General features: G+C 41.7%; 1 protein-coding gene across 2 annotated transcripts in view; it reads left to right on the top strand.

Annotated features, from left to right (window-relative positions):
• MCC (MCC, WNT signaling pathway regulator) overlaps positions 1–25,226 on the top strand; it is a 362,568-nt gene that overhangs the window by 264,977 nt on the left and 72,365 nt on the right. For both annotated transcript variants that reach the window (XM_014521105.2, XM_006026174.3), the window contains 3 exons: positions 8,068–8,210; positions 17,035–17,198; positions 23,719–23,925. In XM_014521105.2, the coding sequence (XP_014376591.1) occupies positions 8,068–8,210; positions 17,035–17,198; positions 23,719–23,925 (514 nt within the window). The remainder of the gene's footprint in view (positions 1–8,067; positions 8,211–17,034; positions 17,199–23,718; positions 23,926–25,226) is intronic.

Raw genomic sequence — 25,226 nt, 5'->3', positions numbered from 1 at the left:
GTGTGTTGCGGCTGGGCCCCCCCCCCCCCCCCCCCCCCAAGTCAGCGGCGCTGGTGCAGACAGAGGGGGGAGCAGGGCAGTATGGTGTGCTGTGCCCGATGCCCCTGTGCTTCTGGGACTCTCATTTTAGCTCTCACCAGCCAGGCAGGATCAGCCTTTGAAATCCAGGACTGTCCCAGCTAAACTGGGATGTATGATCACCGTACCTGAGCAAAACCTTTCCCCAGCCAGCAATGCCCTGGTGTTACATACTGTATTAGAGCCCTCTGTGCTTAGATCATTAGACCGTAGGGGCTTGATTAGACCATGTATTCCTTCACTTTGATTTATGTTCATGCCTCTACTGTAGAAGTAACAGATATTTACAGCTAAAGATTAAAGTTTTGTGTTATTTTTCTTTTGTGGTCATTGACAGACCAGCCAGTGCATTTAGGGGCAAAAACACAGCAAGCAGGATAACCTTAGGAAGCTTCTAGTTAGCTTTTTTGGGGGTGATGGGAAGAGGTAAGGAAAGTAATTCTTTATTCTTGTGGCTTCTAGGCCTTTTTCACAAGGTTTGAGATTCATCCCTTATCCCACTCCTTTAGCAGGCATTAGAACATGGCAGAAAAGTGCAGGTTAATTACCACTGCCTTCATGGGGATGGGTTTTACTCCACCCTTGTTATACTCCACCCTGACTGTAAAGGAAGTTCAGGTTCAGGCTTGGAATAAATGGATTCCAAGGATAAAAATCCTGGAACTAGCTGATTCTGAGCTCTCACACACTATTATTTTGGAATTACCTTTTCATTAATAAATCAAAACCCAAGCATGGTGATGATTGTTTTTGACTAAGTGCCTGTCTAAGGCCAGCAGATATAAAGAACAACCATCTCTTACAACATCACAAGATAATCTGGCAGTGATTTTGTAGGCAGCTATTTACATCTGTTTAATGACAGGACAAATAAAAGCCTCTCCCTTGTGCTGGCACAAAAAAGTTGTACAACCCTGGCACCCTACAGCTGACATACTGAAGAAAGGCCTGATATACTGCTGCTTTATGCCAACCTAATGCTTCCTTTTAAATAAGTCAAAATATTGTGAAAACAGTCAGGAGAAACCAGAGCCCCACAGAGTTTGACAGTCTGATTTTAACTCCCGTGTCTTTAAATTAGCTGTTGATTTGAAGGTGAGTAATGCATTCAGTCTAAACAAAAGTCTAAATGATTGCAACACATTTAAATCTGTGACAGATTACATAAATTAATTGATATTTTCCATTTAGAAAATGTGTGTATTTTTAATACACTTGCTAAACTCTTCAGAAGGTGAGGTCAGATGAGTTTAGCAAGTTTACAGAGTAATGGCTCACATGTTGTTCAGTAAGCCCAACAGCAGAGAAACTGTCACAATTGCATCTCTGCTCAGATGCATGCAGTGTGCTGTTTGTTCTTAGTAGTCATAATCCTTTAAAATATTTTCAGAACGTTCCAATAATGTCCTGGTCTTGATAAGGGGTCTTGATAAGCCCTTCCTTGGCTATGGCAAGCCCTATATGCATGGCCACAAGAAGCTAGATGCTCATGTTGTTACGTTCTGCCAACACGCCTGATGCTGATGAAGTCACAATGGTTATGGGGTCAAGCCAGCAATCATCCCTAATTGTTTTGTATCCTTGATGATTCTGTAGCTCAAGACAGCTCAGCTGGTTTGGGAACTCAACCAGGAAAAAAAAGAGAGTTGAAATACAGCTGCAACCAATCTGGTATTTGGTTTGGAAGAGAGATGTCTGAACTAATATACTGTAAGCCTGCTTAGCTCCTGAAGGGAGCTGATGTACCATTTACCCACTTAACAGTTTACAAGAAATAGGTTGTAATTTGTGGACATTTTGGAGCAGCTAAGAAGATAGCTTGCTCTGAGGGACAATGGTTCTTTCTTGTAAAATCAAGAGTAGAGTAGAAATCTTGTCTCTGTTTGAATGATCATTTTGAGTTAAAATGTTGCTAAGAACACAAGCAACATTGCAGAATTGTAATTAGTTTGTTTTTGGTCAGTGTGGAATGTGGTTTGGTCTTTGCTGCAAAATGCAAAAGGAATGGCTCAAATCAAATTCAGCTTTCAGTTCACGTAGCTCAAAACTCCCTGTAGTTTTATGCAGGAAAGGTGCAGAGTAAGCCTTTTTTAATGTTTTACAGAGTGAATTTCCATCATTGCAGGGTCTTAGTTTGGAGTCCCTATGTCATTTGGCTATAAGCAGGGAAACTGTTACCAGCCTCTACTATTTCCAATCAGAAAAGACTTATTCATTCAGTAACTAGCTGTCTCTGTACTGCTCCCCATCTCTGAGATAGTGTAGAGTCACAGGAGAGCCATGACAGTCAAATCGCTCACCTAAATGAGGAGGTAGTATCAGTATAATAAACACATGTTATATCAGTTACACCATGACTGTAATTCTCAAGTGCCAAGAGGGGCCAACCTAAATGCTAGTACACCAAATAAAAACTAATGAGTTTTAAAATGAACCTTCCAAACATGGAAAAGTTCAGCATTATATTGTGATCTCTTTCAAATGCAAGTTTGTTTTTAATTAAAGCTTCAATAGGGAAATATATTTGTCATATAAAAATAAGTCATACCATATGATAGATTGAAGCTGGGATTGTCTACATGAACAGCTTCTCTAGAAGATGAGCAAAATCTTAGGGTTGGAAGGTACCTCAAGATTCATTGGGTTCAACCCCCTACACAAATGCAAGAATGCTGCTCCTAAAACATCCTTGGCAAATGTTTATCCAGCCTCCTCTTGAAAACCTCCAATGATAGAGATTCTGCAACTTCTCAAGGCAGTCTTGTTCCACTGCCTTGAGAAGTTCCTCTCAAGGAACTGAGAGGAGAGAGGGGGAAATAATGAATGTGCCTCAGTGCATCTATATGTAGCTCAGATATGGCAAGCCACAGAGCCAAATGAAAGGAATGTGGACTCTTGCCTGCTGGGTAGATGTCAAAGAAAAACTTAGTCTGACCAATCAAGTAGTTATAACTAAATGCTGTGCAGCTGCAAACTCTTGGACTTTACAGTATATTGCCAGCAGAAAATGGTTATAGAAAGTGAATCACCACATCCTCCTGCCCACAGGGCTCCCTATGGGTCTGAAAACTTGGGAGTAGGGGAGTGGCAGCAGCGTTAGTTGCTGCTCCTTTGCTGCCAAATTTTTGGACTTGTGGAGAGGCCCCATGGGCTGGATAGCATGACCCTGTGTACTAGATTGGGCATGTAGGGTTGGAGCGGCAGAGGGGGTGTGATCCAGGCATGTGGGGCTGGGGGTGGATGGGGGCACATAATTTGGACATGTGGGGCCAGGCTGAGGTCTTGGGAGGTAGGGGGCACAAACTGAGCACACCAAGCCAAGGCAGCGGGGAGCCTGATCTGGACACAGGGGGCAAGCCAAGGCAGTGCAGAGACCAATCTGAGTATCTGGAACCTTGAGGGTGTGAGGCCTGATCCGGCCCAAAGACTAACCCTTTGCTACTCATCCAACACACAGGGCAAAAAGCTGGAACACCAGTGGTTTAAAGGTTACCTCTACACTCGGTTGCAGCGACTCCCTGAATTGCTTTGTAGACCTACCCATAATGCTTTTTATCTGAGGTTCTCAAAGTGTTTTACAAAAATTAATTAAAGCAGAATGAATGTGAAACGCAGCCAACACCTGGAGTGTGGAAATCCCCTGTATCTGAAGCCATGAAAATCTGAACCCACCACCACCACAACACCCAGTAGAATTTCTTAATTGAAGGATGGGGTGCTGAGAGTTTGGCCATGTGGATCATGATTTGCTTACGGTTTAACTTTTGTAGTTTTAAATGCAGTGACACTGTTTCTTACCTGCAGCCTCCTTAAAGACACCTTTTTGCTGTGCCCTTCAATTCTACCTCTGATCCTTGAACTGCTTTGCAATTAGTGCAACACAAAGCTTGATCTAATTAGCACCAGGCTCCACCAGGAACTGGGAATCACTAAGATACAAAGATGAGCACAGGCGCACCCTTTTTCCCCAGCCACACTTCAAATGCTGGTAGCAGGGAATAAGCAGCAGAATGGCGTTCCTGTATATTACCAGTGATATTCCCACATGTGAAAGAAATTCAGGGCATTTTTACACATGCTTGTGTCTCTAGTGGGTTATGGAATAGAGAAAATCCCACACAACTTACTGATTCATTTGATGCACTGGCTGGGGAAATTTTTAGCTACTTGCACGATTTCACAATGGTTGCACACTTAATTCATACAACACAATTTTATTTTAAAATTCTTTGCTATGCATATAACACTTCTTAGCTTTAAGAAATACCACAAACATTAAGAACACAATAACTACATATATCAGAAACAATGCTTCAAATGCACTTCCTTCAAACAATTACAATTACAATTCAAAGTTAAATTTGTATCAATACTATTATTTTCATGATATAGTTACAATCCTAGAATTCCGAGAAGCCAAACAGCGAAATATGGTTTCATTCCTCAGTAGTACAATTTAATGGGTTGGCCTCAGTAGTACAGTTCAGTGGGCTGGCCTCAATACTGATAGGACTAAGTCCCCTTCCTTCAGTCCCTTTCGGGCGCTCTGCGGCTTCAGCGTGAACTAAGAGATTCGTGTTCACAGAGAGGGTGGTTCATGTGATCAGTCTGATCCGGCCTACACTTGCGATTCTTCCTTCGTTGTTCTGCAAGTGAGGTTACCTCCAAATTGGGACAGTAGGTTACAGTTTTTATTGAGTGAGTTGCCGTGTTGGGCCCCTCCTACCCAAACCTGTCTCTACTCCCAAATTTGGGCTCGGATCTTACTCAACAGATTCTTTTGCTAGGTAATCAGTTTCTTTGGTTGATCATTTTAATTACTTTGGGGAATTTCCATATCACTAAATTGACTTTTATTTCCAATCTTGTCAAAGGCTCTAAAGATAAAATTCAAGAGTTAAGACTTTGAGCAAAGTCAGGACCTTCCGCACGTAGACCAAAACAATGGCCTAGATAAGAAGATAAATCTTGTCTTCTTCCTAAACTGGCTAATGGGCAACTATTATAAACATTCAAACTATTTCATTCAATATGACAGCTTGCACCACAACACTAGGTGCTTGTAAAAGCACCCAGCTCTGCGGAGCATACAGTTGTATAAGTGGTAAAATGCATGTCAGCACTGAGAAAATGGTGGTGGCACACTTTTGAACTAAAACGCATTGGAGATGTGTTGGTTCAAAAGCGCACCACTGCCATTTTCTGCACGCTGACACACATTTTGCCACTTATGCAACTGCACATGGCACGGTGGGGTGCACATCAGGTTGCGTGTGGAGCTCTGTAAAAAGTGGGAGGAAAGGGACACTAGAACTTGCTTATGCTGTATTACAGAGGGGACACTAATTTCTTTGTAATGCTGCAGGACTAGACATGGCAAAAATAGGCATCTCATTTGAATCTCCAGAATACGAACACAAATAACTGTGTAGATACTACCCTACTAGGTGTTTTTGAAATACCTACGGCAATAAAGGTAACTTTCACACGAAAAATATGCATTTGCATATGCAGAGTGGATAGCTAAAGATTTGTGCACACAACTACTTATTTTCAAGGCACAGTTACAGAGGCATGTTTTGCCTACATGCTCTAGGGCAGACCTTTGAAGGTTTGACTCAAATAGTTTGCCATTTAGCCAGTGCCTTTTAAACCAGAAAATTAGCACCAGGTAGTGCCACACTTGTTGGTTTTAAAGCTGCTTAGCCTGAAAGCAGAGCAGCATGAAAGAGCTGATTACAGTGTGTGTACAACCAACATCATTTTATGAACAGAGCAGCCTTTCATCCATTCAGGAAGGTAATTCAAATTTTAAAAGGAAACACTAATTGTAAAGAAGGTTGATGTATAAATGAACAAACAAAATTACCCTTTTGACCAAAAAAATACAGTTCTTTGAGCTTTTAGTAATTGTTTTTGTCTAAAGCTAATTATCATTGGCTTGTGCTGTGCTTAATAATTAACTTATTCATAGAACTTTAACTCACATTTATGTGTCTTCCTTATCGTGTGTTTTAATTCATGCCATTTGTGGTTTGGTTCTCACACCTGCTTTAACATATATTTCATATCGCCTTAAAAACATTGCTTTGATCTAAATCTTAATTTTAACCAGGTGACTTCCATTTTTTTAATAATAGCTGCTAAGTGCTTGTGATAAAGTCTGACACTTGCAGTGAACCAAATGGACTGTAAAGGTTAGAAAGCATGGTAATTCCTATTAAACTTGTATCTAGGTATGCCAAGGAATCCCTGCTTGGCAAGCAGGCTTGAATTTTTCTTTTTAAGAGTTGGTGCCCTCTCTCCTGCTTTGAGTGACAGTAGCTTTTCCTTAAATCAGTGCAGGGTCGGGATAGGTGTGGGTCATGTGGCTCTCAAGTATTTTTTCTAGTCAGACCTTGCATCTAAAAACCTACAAGTACTCTCATTTGCTGTGAATTCAGTGAAAACTGAATTTCTGTCAACCAGTAGGGTGTTTTATTGGACAACAGGCCTCCCTCCCAGCTGGAAGTGCCAGGACAACTTTGCATTCTCCTGCCCCCCACCCACCTAAACAGCTCCAGTCCCAGGCTACACTTCTAACCCAACCCTCTGCTGAAATAGCTGACAATAAACCACTGAGAAATAGTTTGCTTAATGAGTAACCAAATGGGTAGTTTATGTAGTTTATGTAGTTTATGTCAAAGGCCTTTTGACATACTGTCTCCTATTATTGATGTGTTTTCTTACTGTTTAGGGTGTACGAATTTGAACATGTCAAAATAATAATTACAAAAACAAAGCCTGGTTTTCTGAGTCACATTAGCAGATTGAAATGTTTATTTTCCTTTAAAAAGTGTTGTAATTGCATATTTCTTTATCCGCCTTCCCCCCTTCCTCAAATCTTTCATGTGGAGATAAGGGGATAGAGTCCCTTCATAAAGCTTTTAGTTTCAAAGAAAGGCCAATGTGTCCCAGAGCATTTTGAGGGAAGTAACTTGACAAATAACAGTAATACATGTGATTAGGGCTTCTGTTTTCCAGTAACCCCAGTGGTTTGTTGCCCTTCTGTTTCATATGTGCTTTGCCTTCCAAAAGATTTAAAACCAATAGTCACTTGCCGACAGGTGCATATAGACCTGTATATGTATAGGCCCCTACCTGCAAATAGTCAGTAATATGCATTGGATAGGCAGAAGTGATATAGCAGTGTGGGGCAGAGGCAGGAGCTAGAACCCAAGGTCCTCATCCTTCGATGGGAGTGCCCATCTCACGGAGCCATACTGCCTCTGGCTGGCTGCCCTTTTTGGTTTCCCAATGGGCTAGGTTCTACAGGAGGGGTGGAGGGCTCGATGGCTCTGCCTAGGCTGTGTCCTACTAGTTAGGGTTTTTTGCTGTGAAATGGGAGCAATGGAGGTTCTGGCCCTCTCTGGGTAAGGGGGACCTAGAATTTGGGTTTTCCTATTCACTGGGCAAGTGCCCTAACTGCTAGGCTATTGAGCTGAAATGTAGAAGGGTCCTCCTATTCTTTGCTCCCACTTCTCCAGTGGAGTTACAAACCTTCCTGAGGGAAATAGGATCTAAAATCTGCACAAGTAGTCTGAAATTCCCATCTCTGGGTACTACTTACCATCTAAAGGTGGAGTTGGTATTTACACAAGGAGTTATTGCAAAATAACTCCTATGAGTTACATTTGTGCCCTGGCTTGCTTCAAAATAACTTCCCTGTGTAGTGATGGTATCCCCTGTACGGTGATTGATCCGGAATGATCATGAGAGCTTTGGTCAGACTTCACAATTCAGAAATGCTAGCCAGACCCTCCCTACCCCATAAACAGGGCAGTTTATAATTCAATGTAGATAATTGCTCTCCTTTACAGCATATGTACCCTGTTCTGTTTGAGTCATGTCCAGCATCTGCCCTACAACAGAACAGAAATGTGTGCAGTAGAAGAATGTATTCTTTCAAGGTTTTTTAATCTTCTTTTTCCCTTTGTGCCTCTTCCCTAGGGAAGAAGATGAGTATTCAGAACTGCGATCAGAGCTCAGCCACAGCCAGCATGAGGTCAATGATGATTCACGCAGCATGGACCAGGATCAGACTTCTGTCTCAGTACCAGAGAACCAGTCCACCATGGTTACTGCTGACATGGGTGAGTGAAATTCTGAAGAGAGAGGATGTTTCTGACAAAAGGAAAGCCATCATAGCCTGCAAAATACTGATCACAGTGTGTAGAAGAGAAGTAAAAATAGAAATAATTTAGGCCTTTAATATGTGCGAGCCGGGAGCAACCCGCGCCCTTTTCGCGCTGCACGCGGGCTGTGGCCAGCAGCCCGGGCACGCCGGGTCGGAGAGGGAAGGCCTTCGAGCTGCTGGAATTAGGCACAAACGCGTAGCGGTAGTTTTAAAGATTGTTTACTTACACCGAGATGGCAGTGGTGCAGGCTGGAAAACTTGATTGAGTTGCAGTTACAGACAAACAACACAGACGGTCTCGTGGAGGTTGCTAGGCTCCACGGTGCAGAGCTCCGGATGCTCTGGGTGAACAAGCCACCAAAATAGAAATCGTAAATACGTCTTATAAAAGTTGCGTTCGAAGACGGGAAGAGGTGGGCGGTGGATCAGGCCGCCACACTCCTCTGGATCTCACACAGGGTTTCTATTACCCTGCCGTGTACCCACAGTCCCCACGAGATGGATGTGGAGTCCTCTTCGGCTTGGGCGGGAACTGCTCAAGCCTCTTATACGGCTAACAGGCCAATCGCTAGCCGCCACGTATGAATAATTTAGCACTAGCCAATCACGGGGAACGAATTTGCATACCGGTGGCGGGAACTCCTTTGCACCGTGCATTCCTCTTGCAACATGAGCAATGCACCCTGCAAAAGAAGCTGCAGAAAAGGCGGGAAACTCGTCCCTGCACCGGGGTTTCGTCTTGCTACAGGAAACTCTCCCGTGCAATGCTCTGCAACTTGGTGGGGATAATTCTGGTGCCGAAGCACACACACAGTCATGCCTTTTGGGTCATGACATAATAAATATGAAATAAAATTATTTTTGCAAAATTGACAGTTTCTTTTAAATGCTGCTACTGTATTTCAAATGTTACCTATTACTAATTGCAGATAAATTTAAGAGGCTTTCATAGGAAGCAGAGCAAGGATTGTTCTTAAACTTGTCTTCCCAAGCAATGATTTTCAAGTTCTATTGCTTTCCGAGAGCCATCAGCTTATGGATAGATAACATTTTTTTTTTTTCAATGACACCTGGCTGCTTTGGGGAGAGTTACAGAATGCTCTTTGTGGCAGGGAGTCTGTTTTTTGAGCTAAGCTCAGGTTAGGAATTTCAGTGCTTTCATGCAAAGCTAGTAGAAGGTGCAGATATCATTTTTAGCAAGGTATGCTCAATATTAGTGTGCATATATTTTTCTAGGCTTTGGAGATGTCACTGATATCCCATTAGAGCGAGAATATCTAAATAACACCCCACTAGATCAAATACTGGTCCTATTTACTTAAGTGGGAACAAGAGCTACATCCTTCACTGTAAAATACCTACTTCCCTTTCTCTTATAAGTGTCTAAAATCCATGCCTCCTTGGGCAAAGTATGGTGTGATAGTTGTTTCCTACATACTTTATTAATTTATGCTAAACACTAAATATGTGCTATTCTCATTCAAGTTGGCGACAATGCAATCATTTTTTAATGGTGGTTATATTTATTTATTTATTTATTTATTTATATGCTGCCCTTCCCAAATAAAGGCTCACAGCAGCTTACAATAAAAGACAAATAACTTCTAAAAATAGAATTAAATATTAAAATAAGAAAGTATAACAAAAGAAACTCCTTTCTCCCAAATTTAAGAACACTTCTACTACATATGCTCCTCTGGAAGGTAGTTTGTCCTATGGTATACTTGGTTAACAAAACTTTTTTTATTTCATGCTTTCTTTATGCAGTAGTTATCCAGGCACCACTTAGTGTTGCCCTGATCTCTGTCTATGGTCTGTACTTTCTGAATAAAGCTTTCTCAGGGTGATGGGTGAATCTTACGTGCCATCCCAAGAAAGAAACAGCATTCTTGTTAAAACACAAAAACTGTGAGACACAGCTCCTACTATACAATGGGTGGGTGGTTCTGTAATTTCATTCCTGCAAATGTTCAATCCCTAGGAAAGTATGCAGTTTATTGAGTCATTGGGTGGTAGTTTGTCCAGTCCTTGAAAAGGAATGTTGAATTGAGACGGTCTGTGACCCCCCTTCTTAAATGATATGAGACAGAATATGATTCATTTCAGTGGAGTTACACCAGGCATAAATTTGTCCCAAATAGTTGATGTACAGGAGGGCCAACCAAAGTCTACAGTTACTGAGTGGATATTAAGACCAAAAATGTGGCTTGAAAGCAGAACTGTATGCGTGCTTTCATGTGCTGGAGGAGGGGGGCATTATGGTTTCAGAGTTGTGGGTTTTATTTTCAATAACTGATATGCTACATTGTGTACACATATTTGGATAAGTGTTTGGATGTCACAGGATTGAAAAAATAAAACAAGATGCTTAGGTCCTGTTCTTTCCCCCAGGTGCTATGAGGATGTGCATGAGTTCAGCCAGTTTCATTCCACACCAAGGAATTAGGTCAGTGCTGATTTACACGTTCTGCAATCTTGTTGATTCAGAAGGATTATGTGATGTGTAAATCAACACTGAATCAGTCCCTGAGTATTAAAACACTGTTTCTTTTATATTGTGTTTCCTGTTAGTAAATTTAGCCTGTTCCTTAACACAGACATGTCTGTACACATTTGCAACATGAGCAAAAGTTAAACCTTTTTATGCCTTTATACATTAGCATTAACTGACCTGCTCTTGTTGCTGCTGATCAAAACTTTAGGTTAACAGAACCATGTCATTGGTATAATATTTTATTATGATTTGGCTTCTTGCCCTATCTCTGTAATGGATTGTTCCTCTTGTCTTTCCCCTAATTTTTAAACCTCAACTGTATATTTTATTATGTGAAAAATAAACAGCTCTCTGCCATTTGCTCATTAAGTAAATTACATTGGGGGTGAAAGAGTTTCTGTGGATAGGTCCTGCTACCATACATAAGGACCATTATAGAAAATCATTAAAACAGGCATCTTTTTCATTCCTGTTGCTAAATTTGAAATTCTCAAATATCAAGCCATAAACTCTTTGTGAGGCTGTGTTTATTGTGTCAAAACATGCAGTAGATGCTTCCCTATATGTGGTAAGCTGTCGCCACTGAACCAGGCCTGTGCATTTCATTAGTGAGGCCTTTTGATTTTTTTTCCCAAGATAAATGCTATGAAGCAGAATCGTACTGAGAGTAAACTGACCTTTGGGCACAGTAATCACTGACCTGAGTTGCAGTTTAATAACATAGAAAGCACTAGGCTTCTGAAACAATCATATGAAATAAGGTTTCTGCATGTCATTTTACATCCTAACATGAAATGAATTACCCTTTGTTCAGAACTATGACAGTTGATCACAAATAAACGTGTTGCTTAAAGGAAGTCCTGCATTTCAGCCTCTTGAACAAAGAATTTAATAGGATACTTTTACAATAGTACGGGTATTTACAAGCATTACTTTTATTATGTCCCTTATCCAGGGTTTTCAAGTCACTTTTTAAAAGATTTTAAAACACTCTGGTAAGGTAAATATATATATAACTAGAATAGTTCTATATTTTAAGAAACTATAGGCAGTTTTTTTCAAATTCAGATATCTGATTTAGGCTCCCAAATCCACATGTAAGTGCCTAATTATGAGTTTAGAGCAGTGATTCCCAATCAGGTTGCCTTGAGATCCTTTCAGGGGTGCCACAGAGTACCACACAATGTTAGCGTTGTTAGGTGTGCAAACAAGATTCACAAGGCAAAATCAGAGATTTCAAATAGGAGTCCATAGTGTTAAAAGCATTTTGTCCTGTTGTGGTCTCAGTTCTTTGCAACAGAAGAAATTGCTCTATTATCTTTCTGTAGTCAAAAATCAAATGAAAACTAAGCACTAATATTTTCTGAGGAGTGTCTTGAGTCTATCAAAAGATGCCTTGAATCTGAAAAGGCTGAGGACCACTGATTTAAAGGCTTAATTTTTAGACACTGAGCCCAAAAAGTTTGGCTTATTGTCTTTACTTATTTTACTAATAAACTTGTGAAAGACCTTTTTTTAATTCAATTTACTTTTCTGTGTTTTTGGTGGTGGATTTTTTCTTTAATTGGTTCATTCACCGTGGACAACAGTATTTCACTGAGCAGTATTACTTTTTCTGGTACATAGATTAATGCAATGCTGGCATTTAACTTCCCAGCACATCAGGGGAATATGGAAATACACATAACCATTGTAACACAGGCACATTAAAAATGATACTTTGTTTATAAGGAATTAATCTAGTTCCCATACTCTTCCTACACACCCACAGTCTTCTGTCTGTCTGTCTGTCTGTTTGTTTGTTTGTTTGTATGTTTTAGTAAAACTTTTAGCTTTAAAAGTGAGCCTCATTTTGGTTTATCCATATAATGTTATTTAAGCTTGACTTCATAAAGCATGGTGCTGTATGCAGCATTAGTATATAGCAAGCTCATTGACACACCAGCTACACTTACATGTCATGATAAACTAATACATTTAGATATGCTTCTGTACTGCTATAAGCAATAAAATATCAAGAACTAAAATTGTTAATCTGCCATTCTGTAGCTTGTAAACCCTGTTGTTTGGCTTTAAATTAGCTTCTGTTGAAGATACAGGTCTCTCCAACATTATTACGAACTCTTATTTTCAGGGAAGAATGTTCCCTTAGGTGGAAAATTTAGCATATGACGTTTTGTTTGTGAAGGGATAATTTTGTTGACTGGGACAGAATGTGGATACAAGAAGTTACGGAGTTGCAGAAGTGCAAGCTAAGCAAATAGATTTCACATTTAAATATTTGTCACAGTGCATCCATGACTCAGAAGTGACTTTTATTTATAAAGAGGAATGTGTTTTACAGAATAATTACTTATAGCAGGGTTTTGAGGGAGTAGGAAGTTTTTGGGCACATGGCTTCCTTGGGGGTTTAACACGTATGAAGAATGCAGGATTCTTTTGCCTATCCATATTTACAATGCCATTGATAAGTTTGTTTTTAACAGGAAGTTGCTTTTGCTAACGTTAATTTTTCATTAGCTCCAGGGCTACGCTCTGTTGCAGGCCTATTCCTGGATGAAAAGAACACTTAATTTTTTTGTGTAAAGCTGGAAAGACTGCATAAGAATAAAAACCTACTATTATTGCTACTGCTATTTAAACACAAAAGACCCAAATCTCTGTTTCAGTTTTGAGGTCGCAAAAATGTTTGAGTAGCAACATTAGGTCCATGTCCTGAGTAAAAAGAAAGTGTTACTGGTGCCTTGGTGGATAGAATTATTTTAGTGTTCAGGCTGTTTTTATTTTGTTTTAAGCGTTAATTAGTCCATATTTTTTTTTAATGGCTGTCTAAACTGCAGCACCAGATTTGCACACAAATGTTGCATTGTGCGCAGCTGTCTGTGTTCCTGTATGCACAAGTGAATTGTAGCATAGGTAGCCAGTTTTGACAATTTGGCTGGATATTAATTAAAAAAGGAGACTAATTTGGATTTTGAATTTTTTAAATTATTTATTTCATAGTCTGTAGTACCCTTATGCTTCATTTATTATTAGTCACTGTCTTAGGCTAAGATTTTTCAGAGTAGCCTAAGTAAGGTAGACCTCCCCTTCCAGGGAATTGCAGAGGGACTGGAATGCCTGTGTCCAGCCTTTGAAAAAGGGAATTGCAGAGGGACTGGAATGCCTGTGTTAAGCCTTTGAAACCTCCAGCCATGAAGGTTATATTTGGAAAGCTTGACTGTAAAGAAGTCCTATTTGGAGCAGTAGTAAAGGAATAACCCATGCACATAAATTGGATACATGACAGTCTTTTTAATATTAACAGTTTTGTGAAAATAGTACATCACCACAAAATTCAAGACCACCATGTGCTCTACAGTGCAGTAATTGGTTATAGTTTGAAGCTTACAGAATTAATGGCCTAGAAGTGGATATTCATAGTTTCATAGTTTTAGGGTCGGAAGGGACCTAATAGATCTTCTAGCCCGACCCCCCGCCAGGGCGGGAGAACAACCCAAAAACACAAACAAAACCACTCACCCTAAAAACAAAAACGGGACTCAAATGAGTCCAGCCAGGTAAGTATCCAGCCTCTTCTTAAAGATCCCCAGGGTAGGGGCCAGCACCACCTCCCTTGGAAGTTGGTTCCAGCTCCTAGCCGCCCTAACTGTGAAGTAGTTTTTTCAGATGTCCAATCTGTACCTCCTCTCCATCAACTTGTGCCCATTACTCCTTGTTATGCCAGCGGGGGCTAGGGGAAACAGCATCTCCCCCAAACCCTTCTGGTTCCCCCTAGTGAGTTTATAGACGGTCACCAGGTCCCCCCTCAGCCTTCTCTTGTGGAGGCTGAATAGGTTCAAGTCCCGCAGTCTCTCACTGTAGGGTCTGCCCTGTTGTCCCCGGATCATGCGGGTGGCCCTCCTCTGGACCCTCTCCATGTTGTCCACATCCCTCCTGAAATGGGGCGCACAGAACTGGACACAATACTCCAGCTGCGGCCTGACCAGCGTCGCATAGAGGGGGAGGATCACCTCCCTGGCTCTACTCGAGATGCACCTGTGGATGCACGACAAGGTCCTGTTAGCCCTGCCAACCATGACCTCGCATTGTCAGCCCATGTTCATCTTGGAGTCAATAATGACACCAAGATCCCTTTCCGCCTCCGTGCTCTCAAGTAGGGAGTTCCCCATCGTATAAGTGTGCTGCTGGTTCCTACTACCCAAGTGCAGCACCCTGCACTTGTCCGTATTGAAACGCATCCTGTTCCTGTCTGCCCACCCCTGTAACCTATCCAGATCCTTCTGCAATCTCTCTCTCCCTGCTAGCGTGCTCACCTCCCCCCAAATTTTGGTGTCATCAGCGAATTTAAACAGGTTGCTCTCCACCCCAACATCAAGATCGCTGATGAAGACATTGAACAGCGCAGGGCCCAGGACCGAGCCCTGAGGGACTCCACTACCCACCTCCCCCCAAGTCGAATATGATCCATCCACCACCACCCTCTGAGTGCGACCCTTCAGCCAATCTGCAATCCATCTGACCGTGTAGGCATCTATGCCACAGTCGCCTAGTTTATTAATTAGGATGGGGTGAGAGACGGTGTCAAAGGCCTTGCTGAAGTCCAGAAAGACTACATCCACCGCGACACCTGCATCCATGGCCTTTGTGACCTGATCATAAAAGGCAATCAGGTTGGTCTGACATGATCTCCCACTAATAAATCCATGCTTATTGCCCCTGAGCATCATTTCTGATGCCGGCCCATCACAAATGTGCTCCTTGATGATCTTCTCAAAGAGTTTCCCCAGGATTGAGGTAAGACTGACGGGCCTATAATTGCCCGGGTCCTCCCTTTTCCCTTTTTTGAAGATGGGGACCACATTAGCTACCTTCCAATCGTCTGGCACCTGGCCCAAGCACCACGATCGCTCGTAGAGCCGTGCCAGGGGCCCTGCAATAACCCCAGCCAGCTCCCTCAGCACCCTGGGGTGGAGAGCATCCGGACCCGCTGACTTGAACGCGTCCAGCCCCTCCAGAAGCTCTCTAACCCGGTCCTCCCCAACCTGAGGTCTGAAGGCGATCCCCTCGCGTCCGGCTTCTATCACAGCAGGGAAGTCCCGGTCCCTGCACAAGAAAACGGAGGTGAAGAATTGGTTAAAGAGGTCTGCTTTATCCTCTGACGCAACCACCAGATTGCCCAGCATATCCTGCAGGGGCCCCACATTACCCGGCGCCTTCTTCATCCTCCCAATATATTTGAAAAAGGACTTTTTGTTATCCTTAATCCTGGACGCTAATCCGAGCTCTATATCCGCCTTGGCCTTCCTAACAGCCCGCCTGCAGGCCCGAGCAGAGGAGGTATACTCCTCTTTGGAGATTACACCCCCCTTCCACCGGGCGTACGCCGCCTTTTTGGCAAGCAGGCATTCCAATTTAAGATGCTTTCATAACCCAAGAGTGAGTTTGGCCATATGTGCACATCAGGGACTACTGTTATTTCTCACTGAATGTAATTTGGGGGAGGATATGAAAAATTTGTAAGATTAGCTCACAAGGCATAAGGATTGTTTGGGTATCACAAAACTAAGGAGTTAAATGGATGATACCACAATGACAAAGTGCTGCCAAAACACTAGAGAAAGGCAGTAATTATCTGATGCTTGTGAGAATGATGAGTATGTTCCTATACTAAAGCAGGTTGTTAATGTGATTACAGTGTGGAGCATTGTAAGAATGAGTGCTTTTATTGGGTTCCATGAATGTTCCCAGTATCCTTTTCAATAACGCACAAAAAATAAACAGCAGTAGAATTGAAATATTAGCTTCATAAAACAATCACTTGGCATGATTTCTGAAGGTTTTTTTAAATTTGGCAATGTTCAAGCACAATCCCCAAAAGGCCTTCCTTTTTAAGAGCTAGTAGATTATAGCATCACTGAGTAAACTGGACAGAAGAGCAGTTTGATTCTGAGGAGGAAAATCTCTGATCAAGCACAAAAAAAGGATTAAGATAATCTACAGTGACAGGAAAGAGAACAGCAAAAACTAGGCAGTCCAGTTGGATAGAAATGCGGTAACATGAGGTGTGTTTGAAATAATGCCTGCATGCAAATAAAGCATTCTGAAATAAGTGGGTAGCAGGTTTATATGTTAGGTTTTGAGCAATTTGTTATTTGAGAATTCAGGCCTCAGGATACAGCAAGACTGGTTACTCTCCTGTAAAATGCTATTGATCAATATTAGATTGTAGCCTTCTGGTTGGTTAGAGCCGGTGCCTGTCTAACATGGTCTTTCTCTTTCACAGATAACTGCAGTGACTTGAACTCAGAACTGCAGAGAGTGCTGACAGGACTGGAGAACGTAGTCTGTGGGAGGAAGAAGAGCAGTTGTAGTTTGTCTGTAGCAGAAGTGGACAGACACATTGAACAGCTCACCACTGCCAGCGAACATTGTGACCTAGCTATTAAGGTGCAACAGCATTAACTAATCACTGAATATATCATGTACACATGTGAGATACATAGTCATATTTTATATTTAAAGCACTTTTCATCTGAGAATCTCAGAGCATTTCAGAAAGACTTGCTGTGCCTCACAATGCCCTTCTGGGATAGATAAGATAATATTATGCGTAGGCCTTGGAACGTGTTTTTCATCCATAGATCTAAAAGAATGGATGTCTCATCTGTATTTTACAGATGGAGAAACTAAGGCATAGTATCAACTAACTTAGTAAGGGTAGCTGAGCAAACAAGTAATTTATCTTAAGTCAGATAGAAGTCAGTGACTGTACCTCACTCATAGCTATATCTGTAAATACAATGTATACTATTTCATTGCAGTTATGGGGCCATGGCAAAACACTGTCGTTTCAATTTTGTTGTTTTATTTTCTTATAAAACCAGTAGGTAAGCCACACACATCCTATGCTTATTATTTCTAACTGGAGAAGCCAGCACAGAGCAAAATATAATTTAGTTAATACTCACAGAAATGCATCTTAATCTAATTAATTATCCACATTGCAAAACCATAAATGGATTGTCCAACAGTGTAAGTAGCAGAGCACAAACAAAGAGCTTGGAAACCAGATTATCCATGAATACCCACCACAGACTATGCATGAGGAGTGGGGAAAACAAGTTGTTCTTGTACAAGATGGAAAAGCAAATTGAAACTGTTCAGCAGTCCAGTTGCAGAAAATAGATGAAGATGTAAAGCACTTCTGTTACTTTATCTTTGACCTATTTCAGAACCTGTTTAGGTTATGTTATTCCCATCAAAAAACCTTCTTCAGAAGGTGCCATGTAGAAGACATATTTTAAAACAGAAAAGTCTTGTTAGCTTGTGTTATCTGCAGTTTTGCCAGGAAGAGTGGATTAAGGATTTTCTGGCAAGAAAAGTTCTCTGAACTGTTTTCAGCATTTCTCTGCTTTGCTTTGTTGCAGGATTACGATCACATAAAGATAATAGAATGGCATTCTCTAATTTAATTTAAATTCTTAATAAGCTACTGTGAGGAATCTTTGTCCTAAGCATATCAGTTATTGATCATTATAGCTTGTTTTGACAACAGAATTTTCTGTTTTTTGGCAGATGGGAAAGCTGTTTCTTAGATAAAGTGATATATAAACCTAAAAGACTGAGGGCCCAATCCTGTTCTTTCTATTAGGTGCCCAAGCATGATCTTATTTCATTTTGTTTGTTAACTGAAAAACTATCCACACAAATGGTGGGTGGCTCCTTTTCCTGTTTACTGCTTTTTGTGACTTACTATTAAGGCTAACTGCGTTACAAAAGTAGATGCATTAATATTATTTCTTGGACCTTGAGCAGGGTAAAATGGGAGAGCACTTACACACCTATTTATCTCCAAGATATACAGAAGCTTTACTCTCAGAAGTTGTGAAGATATTGAGAGTTTTAAGCCTTACTTGATTCAGAAATTATTTTATACACTGCTTCAGTTGAAGGACTTTTAATTTAGGAAGGTCATATTTATTTGATGCGGCATTTTCACCATCGTTTTCTCTTAATGGCTAGGGACAGACATTCAAAAAGCCTGAACCTGAGTTGATTCAATCTTTGCAGGTTAGTCTAACCTGGCTAGGCTAAATCAGTTGGTAACTGTACAGACATCCCAGACCTGCAGGCACATGCCTGCAGTGGCTCAGGCTAGAAGCTGGGGGATGCTAGAGCAGCCCTCCCTCTCTTCTACAGTGCTGAGCTGAGCGGGATGTGGCCAGGCCCTGGTGGGACACTTTGATTAGGGAGGAATTCCACCCCCCACGAGCCCAGCAGTGAATTGATAACACAGTGTTTATCTCCCTAACTCAGTGTTTATCACCCCATTAAGAAAAGTTGATTCTGCCTTTGTCCCATCTGCCATAGCACAGACCATAGCCAGCATGTGGTTTGCTAACTAATGCTGTGTCTGTGTAAGGTAGAGGGGGTGGTGGAATCCCTGCTTAGAGGGGAGGGGGGGAGCAGAAGCCAGGCAGACACCTGCAGTCTCTGCTGGAGCTGCAGCCAGGGAGCAGAGGGGAGGGGCCAGCTCTGCTGTGGGGCCCCACCCAGCCCAGAGAGTGTGCTGGGATGGTGGGGGAGTCTGGTTTAACTTAAACTAGCAATGGGTCTGGGACAGACATTGCATAAACAGGTTTGAGCCAAATCAGTTAAGTCTAATACCACATTCAACCAGGTTTATCTCAAACCCATAGGCGACTGGTAGGGGGTGCACGTGCCCCCCCCCGACAGGGCCAGTGCCCCCCTGATGTGTGACACTGATGCTGTTGGTAGGGCTGGAGCCCCCCCTGACAGGGCTGCCACTGCCAAAGGCTTCTGCAGGTGCCCCCCCAGGTTCAGGAGGCACCAGTCACTCATGCTCAAACCGGTTTCAGCCATTTTCGAAATGGTTTATGTGCACTGAACATCTGTTCTATTACAGGTTTAAACCAGTTTCTGATCACTTAAACCAGTTTATGTGTAATGTCTGTCCCTAGCCAGTATGTTCTTCTCCTGTTGACTCTTCAGGTTACTGAATTGTCAGTTATAAAGTGTATAAGTGACCAGACTCGCACTTAGTTATCAAACATTTAAAAACTTGCTGTCTGGAATGGCCTATATTTTATTTGATTTATTTTCTAAGACTTCCCACACTTCTCTACGTAATCTGTTGCTTACAAAGTGATCATCTTCTATAGTATCCGAGCACTTTGTAAGGATTATTTCAATCACAGTGTAAAACTATGTGATCTAGTTTAATTGTTTCAGGCAATATTTTCTTATTTCTTCCTCATCCAGGTTCTATCTCCTTCCCTTTCTGTCTTTGTTTTTATTGTGGTTGTGGGCGAGCTAAACTGAAACCCTTGCAGAACCAAAGGAGGCCTGTAGCCATTCTAACCTTCTCAAGTGAGTTCATAGCCTTTGGACTGCTGATGGCAATGGTCTGCCTCCCTCTGGGTGCCACCTTCAAGACAGAGTTTGGTACTTCTAGCAGAAAGAATGTAGTTGTCTAGGGAAGTGATCACTGCTGGAGGTGAAGAGGGAGGGATTGAGAAGGAGAGAGGAAAAGCAAGATAATCCATTAGGTAGCTTGGAAGAGTTCCTTGGAACGCCTTCAAAATTGGGACTAGGGCTTTTAATTGTGAATCCAGTATTTATGGAGCACTGGGATTAAACATCTTCAGTTACCAAGACTGTTCAAGAGATCTGTGTTGTGGACCTTTTGGAGCCTTCTTTAAAGGTTGATGTGCCTTTTCTTACCTACCTACTGGAGAGCTCCTGCAGAAAGTGCAGCATGTGGATTCAGTGGGTAGGAGACAGATTAAAATGCAGAAGCTGCCTTTTAACACTCTTTAGTTTGCTTAACACTGGTAACTTATCCTTTGCTACAGGGGTATCAAGCTGACTAGAATCAGGCCCACAGACCAGCCCTCTATGCTAGAGCCATCTCATGCCCTGGACTGGTTCTGTTTGCTCACCAGGTTCCCGTGTATACTGCGCACAGCAAGCAGAAGACTGGGGCTGACATGCTGCATGTGGGACACGTCCTAGAGCAACAGGCAGCACCACAGGTTGGCTGACAGGCTGAATCCAGCCCGTCAGCCATATCTTTGACACCCCTGCTCTACTGAGTCTGAAACAGTAGTCAGATGTTTACAGTATAAGTAAGTGGCAGCAGTTGGTTCTCCTGTCAGTAAGATCCCTCTCTCTCCACATGATTTCTGTCTGCATAACTAACTTAGAGCTAGGGATAGGGGAGGCAAATGTTTTTCTGTTTGCTGTAGCCTTGGATTGTTAGTGCTAGAATCATAATAGCAGCCAGGGGGTCACAGGCTTTTCAGAAGGTGATGAAGAAACTGCCTTGGACATAATCCTACAATGGCAGAAACAAGTTAAGAGTGCACGTACAATTAATATATGTGCAGAGTCTGGAGATTGTCTTCTCTGACTCCAGGCCCCAGTTTTGTGCCTCTTTTCTTTGAGAGCTATTAGACGAGAGCACCTAGAAGATGGCAGAAACATGAACAGGGCCCAGGAATCCTGATCCTGTGGTTTAACTTATAGCCATATTCCTGGCTGCAGGCCCAAATATGTAGAAATACTGTGTCCTCCTCCTTTGCTGATTAGATTTCATCTTCATTTTAATAGTGTTGCTGGTAAGTGTTTGACCCAAACAAAACGTGTAGGTTGCACAAGTTGCAGTTTCTTGCTTTACAAACAGTACAAGACCTTGAAATGAACAGATTGCCCATCTATCTGTGTTATTTGTTTAAGAACTTTACATAGAATAGGCTGACTAATGCTTAAGATATTTAGAACAGCAAATATCTATCAAAGTAATGGATACCTAGCACTTACAAATCTGTGAAGATTAAAACATCTGTTAATGTTTTTGTCTATTATCTCTATGCCACACCTTTGTGACGTAAGGTATTGGGAAAAACTGAGGTGGGGAGAATTTATATTTTGTCTGATACCACAGAAAGCAGTGTCAGAGTAAGGACTGAAATTAAGGTGTTCCTGGCATCCACTTCTGTGCTCAGATCATCAGCTCCTGAGTCTAATTACAGTGCATGAAGCTAAATCCTGGATGTACCTTTGATGTATCACTGTACACAGTCAAACTTGTTGTAACACTGTTTAATTAATGAGTGGAGGAAAAATCAGTAATGCAGTAGTTACACAGATATTTTGTGTCCCAATTAACTTTTATTCTTTGTCACAAATACCATGGTGTGCTAGTCACCAAACTACAGCTATGGCAAAGCATCCAAAGACCCAGAACCATTGTTTAGTCAGCAAATGGATGTCAGTCTCATCAGACTGTGGGAGTTTAAGGTCAGGATTATATTTGGATTCAGTTAATTTATGTCCATAATTGCTGTCATTGTGCGTGTCAGAGCAGCGGGATGAGTGTCAGTGTTAGGGGTGGGTACATGTAACCTATTATGTTGCTTTTCCAAAAGAGGTCTGTGGGTAAAGAGTTTGGAATCTTTCCCTTTTCTTACTGATCATTTTTGCTCTTTCACCTTTTCTTCCTGTGGCAAAACTACAGTTTGAAAGGGGCATCAGAACAAATTAGCAATGCTGACAAAGAGAATATGTGTCAGATTTGTTGCCTATTAAACCATTGCCAGTAAGTAGATTTAATTGTAAATGGGAAACTTATTATTCCAAATAAGAGATTTTACTTCTTGACTGGCTTTCCAGTATATTGTTTTCACTATCAAGAGACTCTCCAGTACCCTCTTTTGCTGTGCTCTGTCTCTAAGGAGTTTTATTTCCCCTTCTTCACATTTCAAGAATGAAATCCATTCATGCATCCAGAATTTAAAATGTTCCTTGAAGCGTTAAGTTGTGTGGAAATGGCCTGTCTTGTCTCCTGCATATGATTATTGGAGACCTGTAGATTTTGGTGCAAATAATAAATGAAGGATTGCAGTGTTTTTGTGTTGCAGAATGATTACAAGAGATTGCTAATCAGTAAATGAGGGTAGGCACCTGCTAACAAATAGCATATTTTGATATTTGGCCCATACCAGTATGGGTCAATAAGTTTATAGTTGTCAACCTATTACAAGCACATGTGAAGGAGAAATGTGACCCCATACCAAGAGAAAGAAACTGCTAGTCAGATCATCATCTTCCAAAGCAAGGACAGTTGGCAACCATAGTGTGTTAAATTGTGTCTGTGAAATAGATACAGTCCAGACAAGGGGGAAGATGTGGAAGGGTCTGTGCACCATTCCTTCCTAGGGTCATGACGTACATAGGGACTGCAAAGGCTCCACCATTTTAATGAATAGTGAAACTTTTCCCTGCAGGATGCCTGGCTAAGGCTCCTTCTCTTCTCTTATCTCATATTTCCCTAAAGTGGACAGTGTGTCCCTGGAGATGCAGAAAAAGAAACATCCTTCTGCCATCCTTACATGTAGAGATGCAGTTGTCCCTGAAGCAAAGCCTGCTGGAGTAAAGAGAAGGTCTTTGTGTTTTGTCCTACCCTGTATGTTTGCTGAAGGGCCAGGCACAAACTGGAAATATCTGTCTGTTGTTTTACTTGCAAAATAGGCACTTCACTTACCTATGGTGAGGCTTACTTAATGCACTGGAAATACTTGGAGATCCTCAGAGGAAAGGTTGCTGTGTAAATGCAAACTGTATAGCATTGTTTATATGTATGTATGTAAATGAGATGGTGATTTTGTTTATAAAGCACCCCTTTTCTGTCAGTGTGCTTGTGGTGCTGTACAGTGGGGAGATTATAAAATACTATAACTTTAGCTGCAATTTAAAATATTTTTTTGTTAAACTAAACAAAAGGCACAAATTTAAATGTGTTAATTCTGTATGTGGGGGCATACGCTTTACATATAATTTACGTATCTCCTTTAACATCATTACAGAGTGGTGATAATGTGCTACTGGTCTCTTCAAAACCTGTTGTCTTGCTCCTTTTTATTTTAGTGTCACTTTGTTTTTGCAGACAGTAGAGGAAATAGAAGGTGTACTAGGACGGGACCTTTATCCCAATTTCTCTGAAGAAAGATCTCGATGGGAAAAGGAGCTGGCTGGTTTGAGGGAAGAGAATGAGAGCCTCACTGCCATGCTGTGCAGCAAAGAGGAGGAGCTGAACAGGACCAAGGCTACCATGAATGCTATCCGGGAAGAAAGGGACAGATTACGCAGAAGGGTAAGATTCCCCGTAACTGTCTGCCCAGTTTATAGATGGTCCTTTCTGGGTACAGCGATCTGAACAGGTCCTATCCTATCTACATAGCTTTGTAATTGGAAAAACTTTGCAACCTTCTCTCTGGAATCTGTTTTGAAAGTCAAGGACTATGAATGGGTTGTAGTTAACCTTGTAGTTAATTAAAGGTAACTACAAGGAGTCTCTAGATAAAGACCAGCCACTGTATACAAAAATCTAATGTCAAAGAACATGAGTTAACTTCATGGACAGAAGAGCAGGTGTAACTTGTCTATAGTGAGATACATTTTTTGGTGGACAGCAAAAAGATCTTTGCCTTTGAGAATTCAGTTTGTGATTAAGAGCAAGAAAAAAGCAGGATTCTGGTCACTAGGATCTAATTTTCTGCAAATTGAACTTTACATTGTCCAAACTATGCCCTGTTTCCCTGACTCCATTATCCAGCCCTCTGCTATGTTACACAGCTCTTTTTCTTCATATAGACGCCGAACTAAGAACATTGGAAATTAAGTTATGGAAAAGATGAAAGCTTAAAAAGTATATGATCAATCTCTGATATTTTTAAAAATGATTTACTGCCTTCCATTAAAATATACAAGTTAAGAATTTTGTACTGTGTTATGAAACATCTGCATATAAAATAGTACTTTTGCTTTTAAAGCATGGGACTGTTTTTCTTACCAGCTTTGTGCTGCACATGGGGGAGTATTTAGCAGGATATATTGTAAATTATTGAAAATTATATTTCTTCTATAATATGAGTGTCAGTGATACAGTCTGCAGAGCCACATTATCAGGTGGGGACCCTATGCAGAAGTCCAGGACCCCACCCCTGCATGCCAGATCCAGCACCTGCAGTGCCTGCTCAGGATACTCTTGGTCCAGCCAGACTGGGCACTGGATAAAGAATGTGGGGGGAAAGGAGAGACTCCTTAAGTTCCTTGCATGATGGATCCAGCAGCCGGTCTGGGTCTGCACCACACATGATGCCCGCTCCAGCTGGTCCACCCCAGACTAGCCAAAACGAGTGTCGTGTGTGACTCATGTCCTGATCCAGCTGGAGTGGGCATTGCATGCAGTGTAATTCCAGATCAGTGAAAGAGTGGGAGGTGCTCCCTGGGTCCCACACAAGCTGGATCCGGCAGCTGCTCTGGCTTGTCTGGACTGCATCACACACTATCCAGTCCAGGACCCATACTCCTTGCAGTGGGTGCCATGTGCCATGCAGTCCCAGACTAGCTAGAGCAAGCACCATGGGTGGTAGATCCAGCATGCAGGTGACG

The sequence above is a fragment of the Alligator sinensis genome, unplaced genomic scaffold (genome assembly GCF_000455745.1).
Source record: "Alligator sinensis unplaced genomic scaffold, ASM45574v1 scaffold225_1, whole genome shotgun sequence".
Classification (NCBI taxonomy): Eukaryota; Metazoa; Chordata; order Crocodylia; family Alligatoridae; genus Alligator; species Alligator sinensis.
This window is presented reverse-complemented; position numbering and strand designations above follow the sequence as displayed.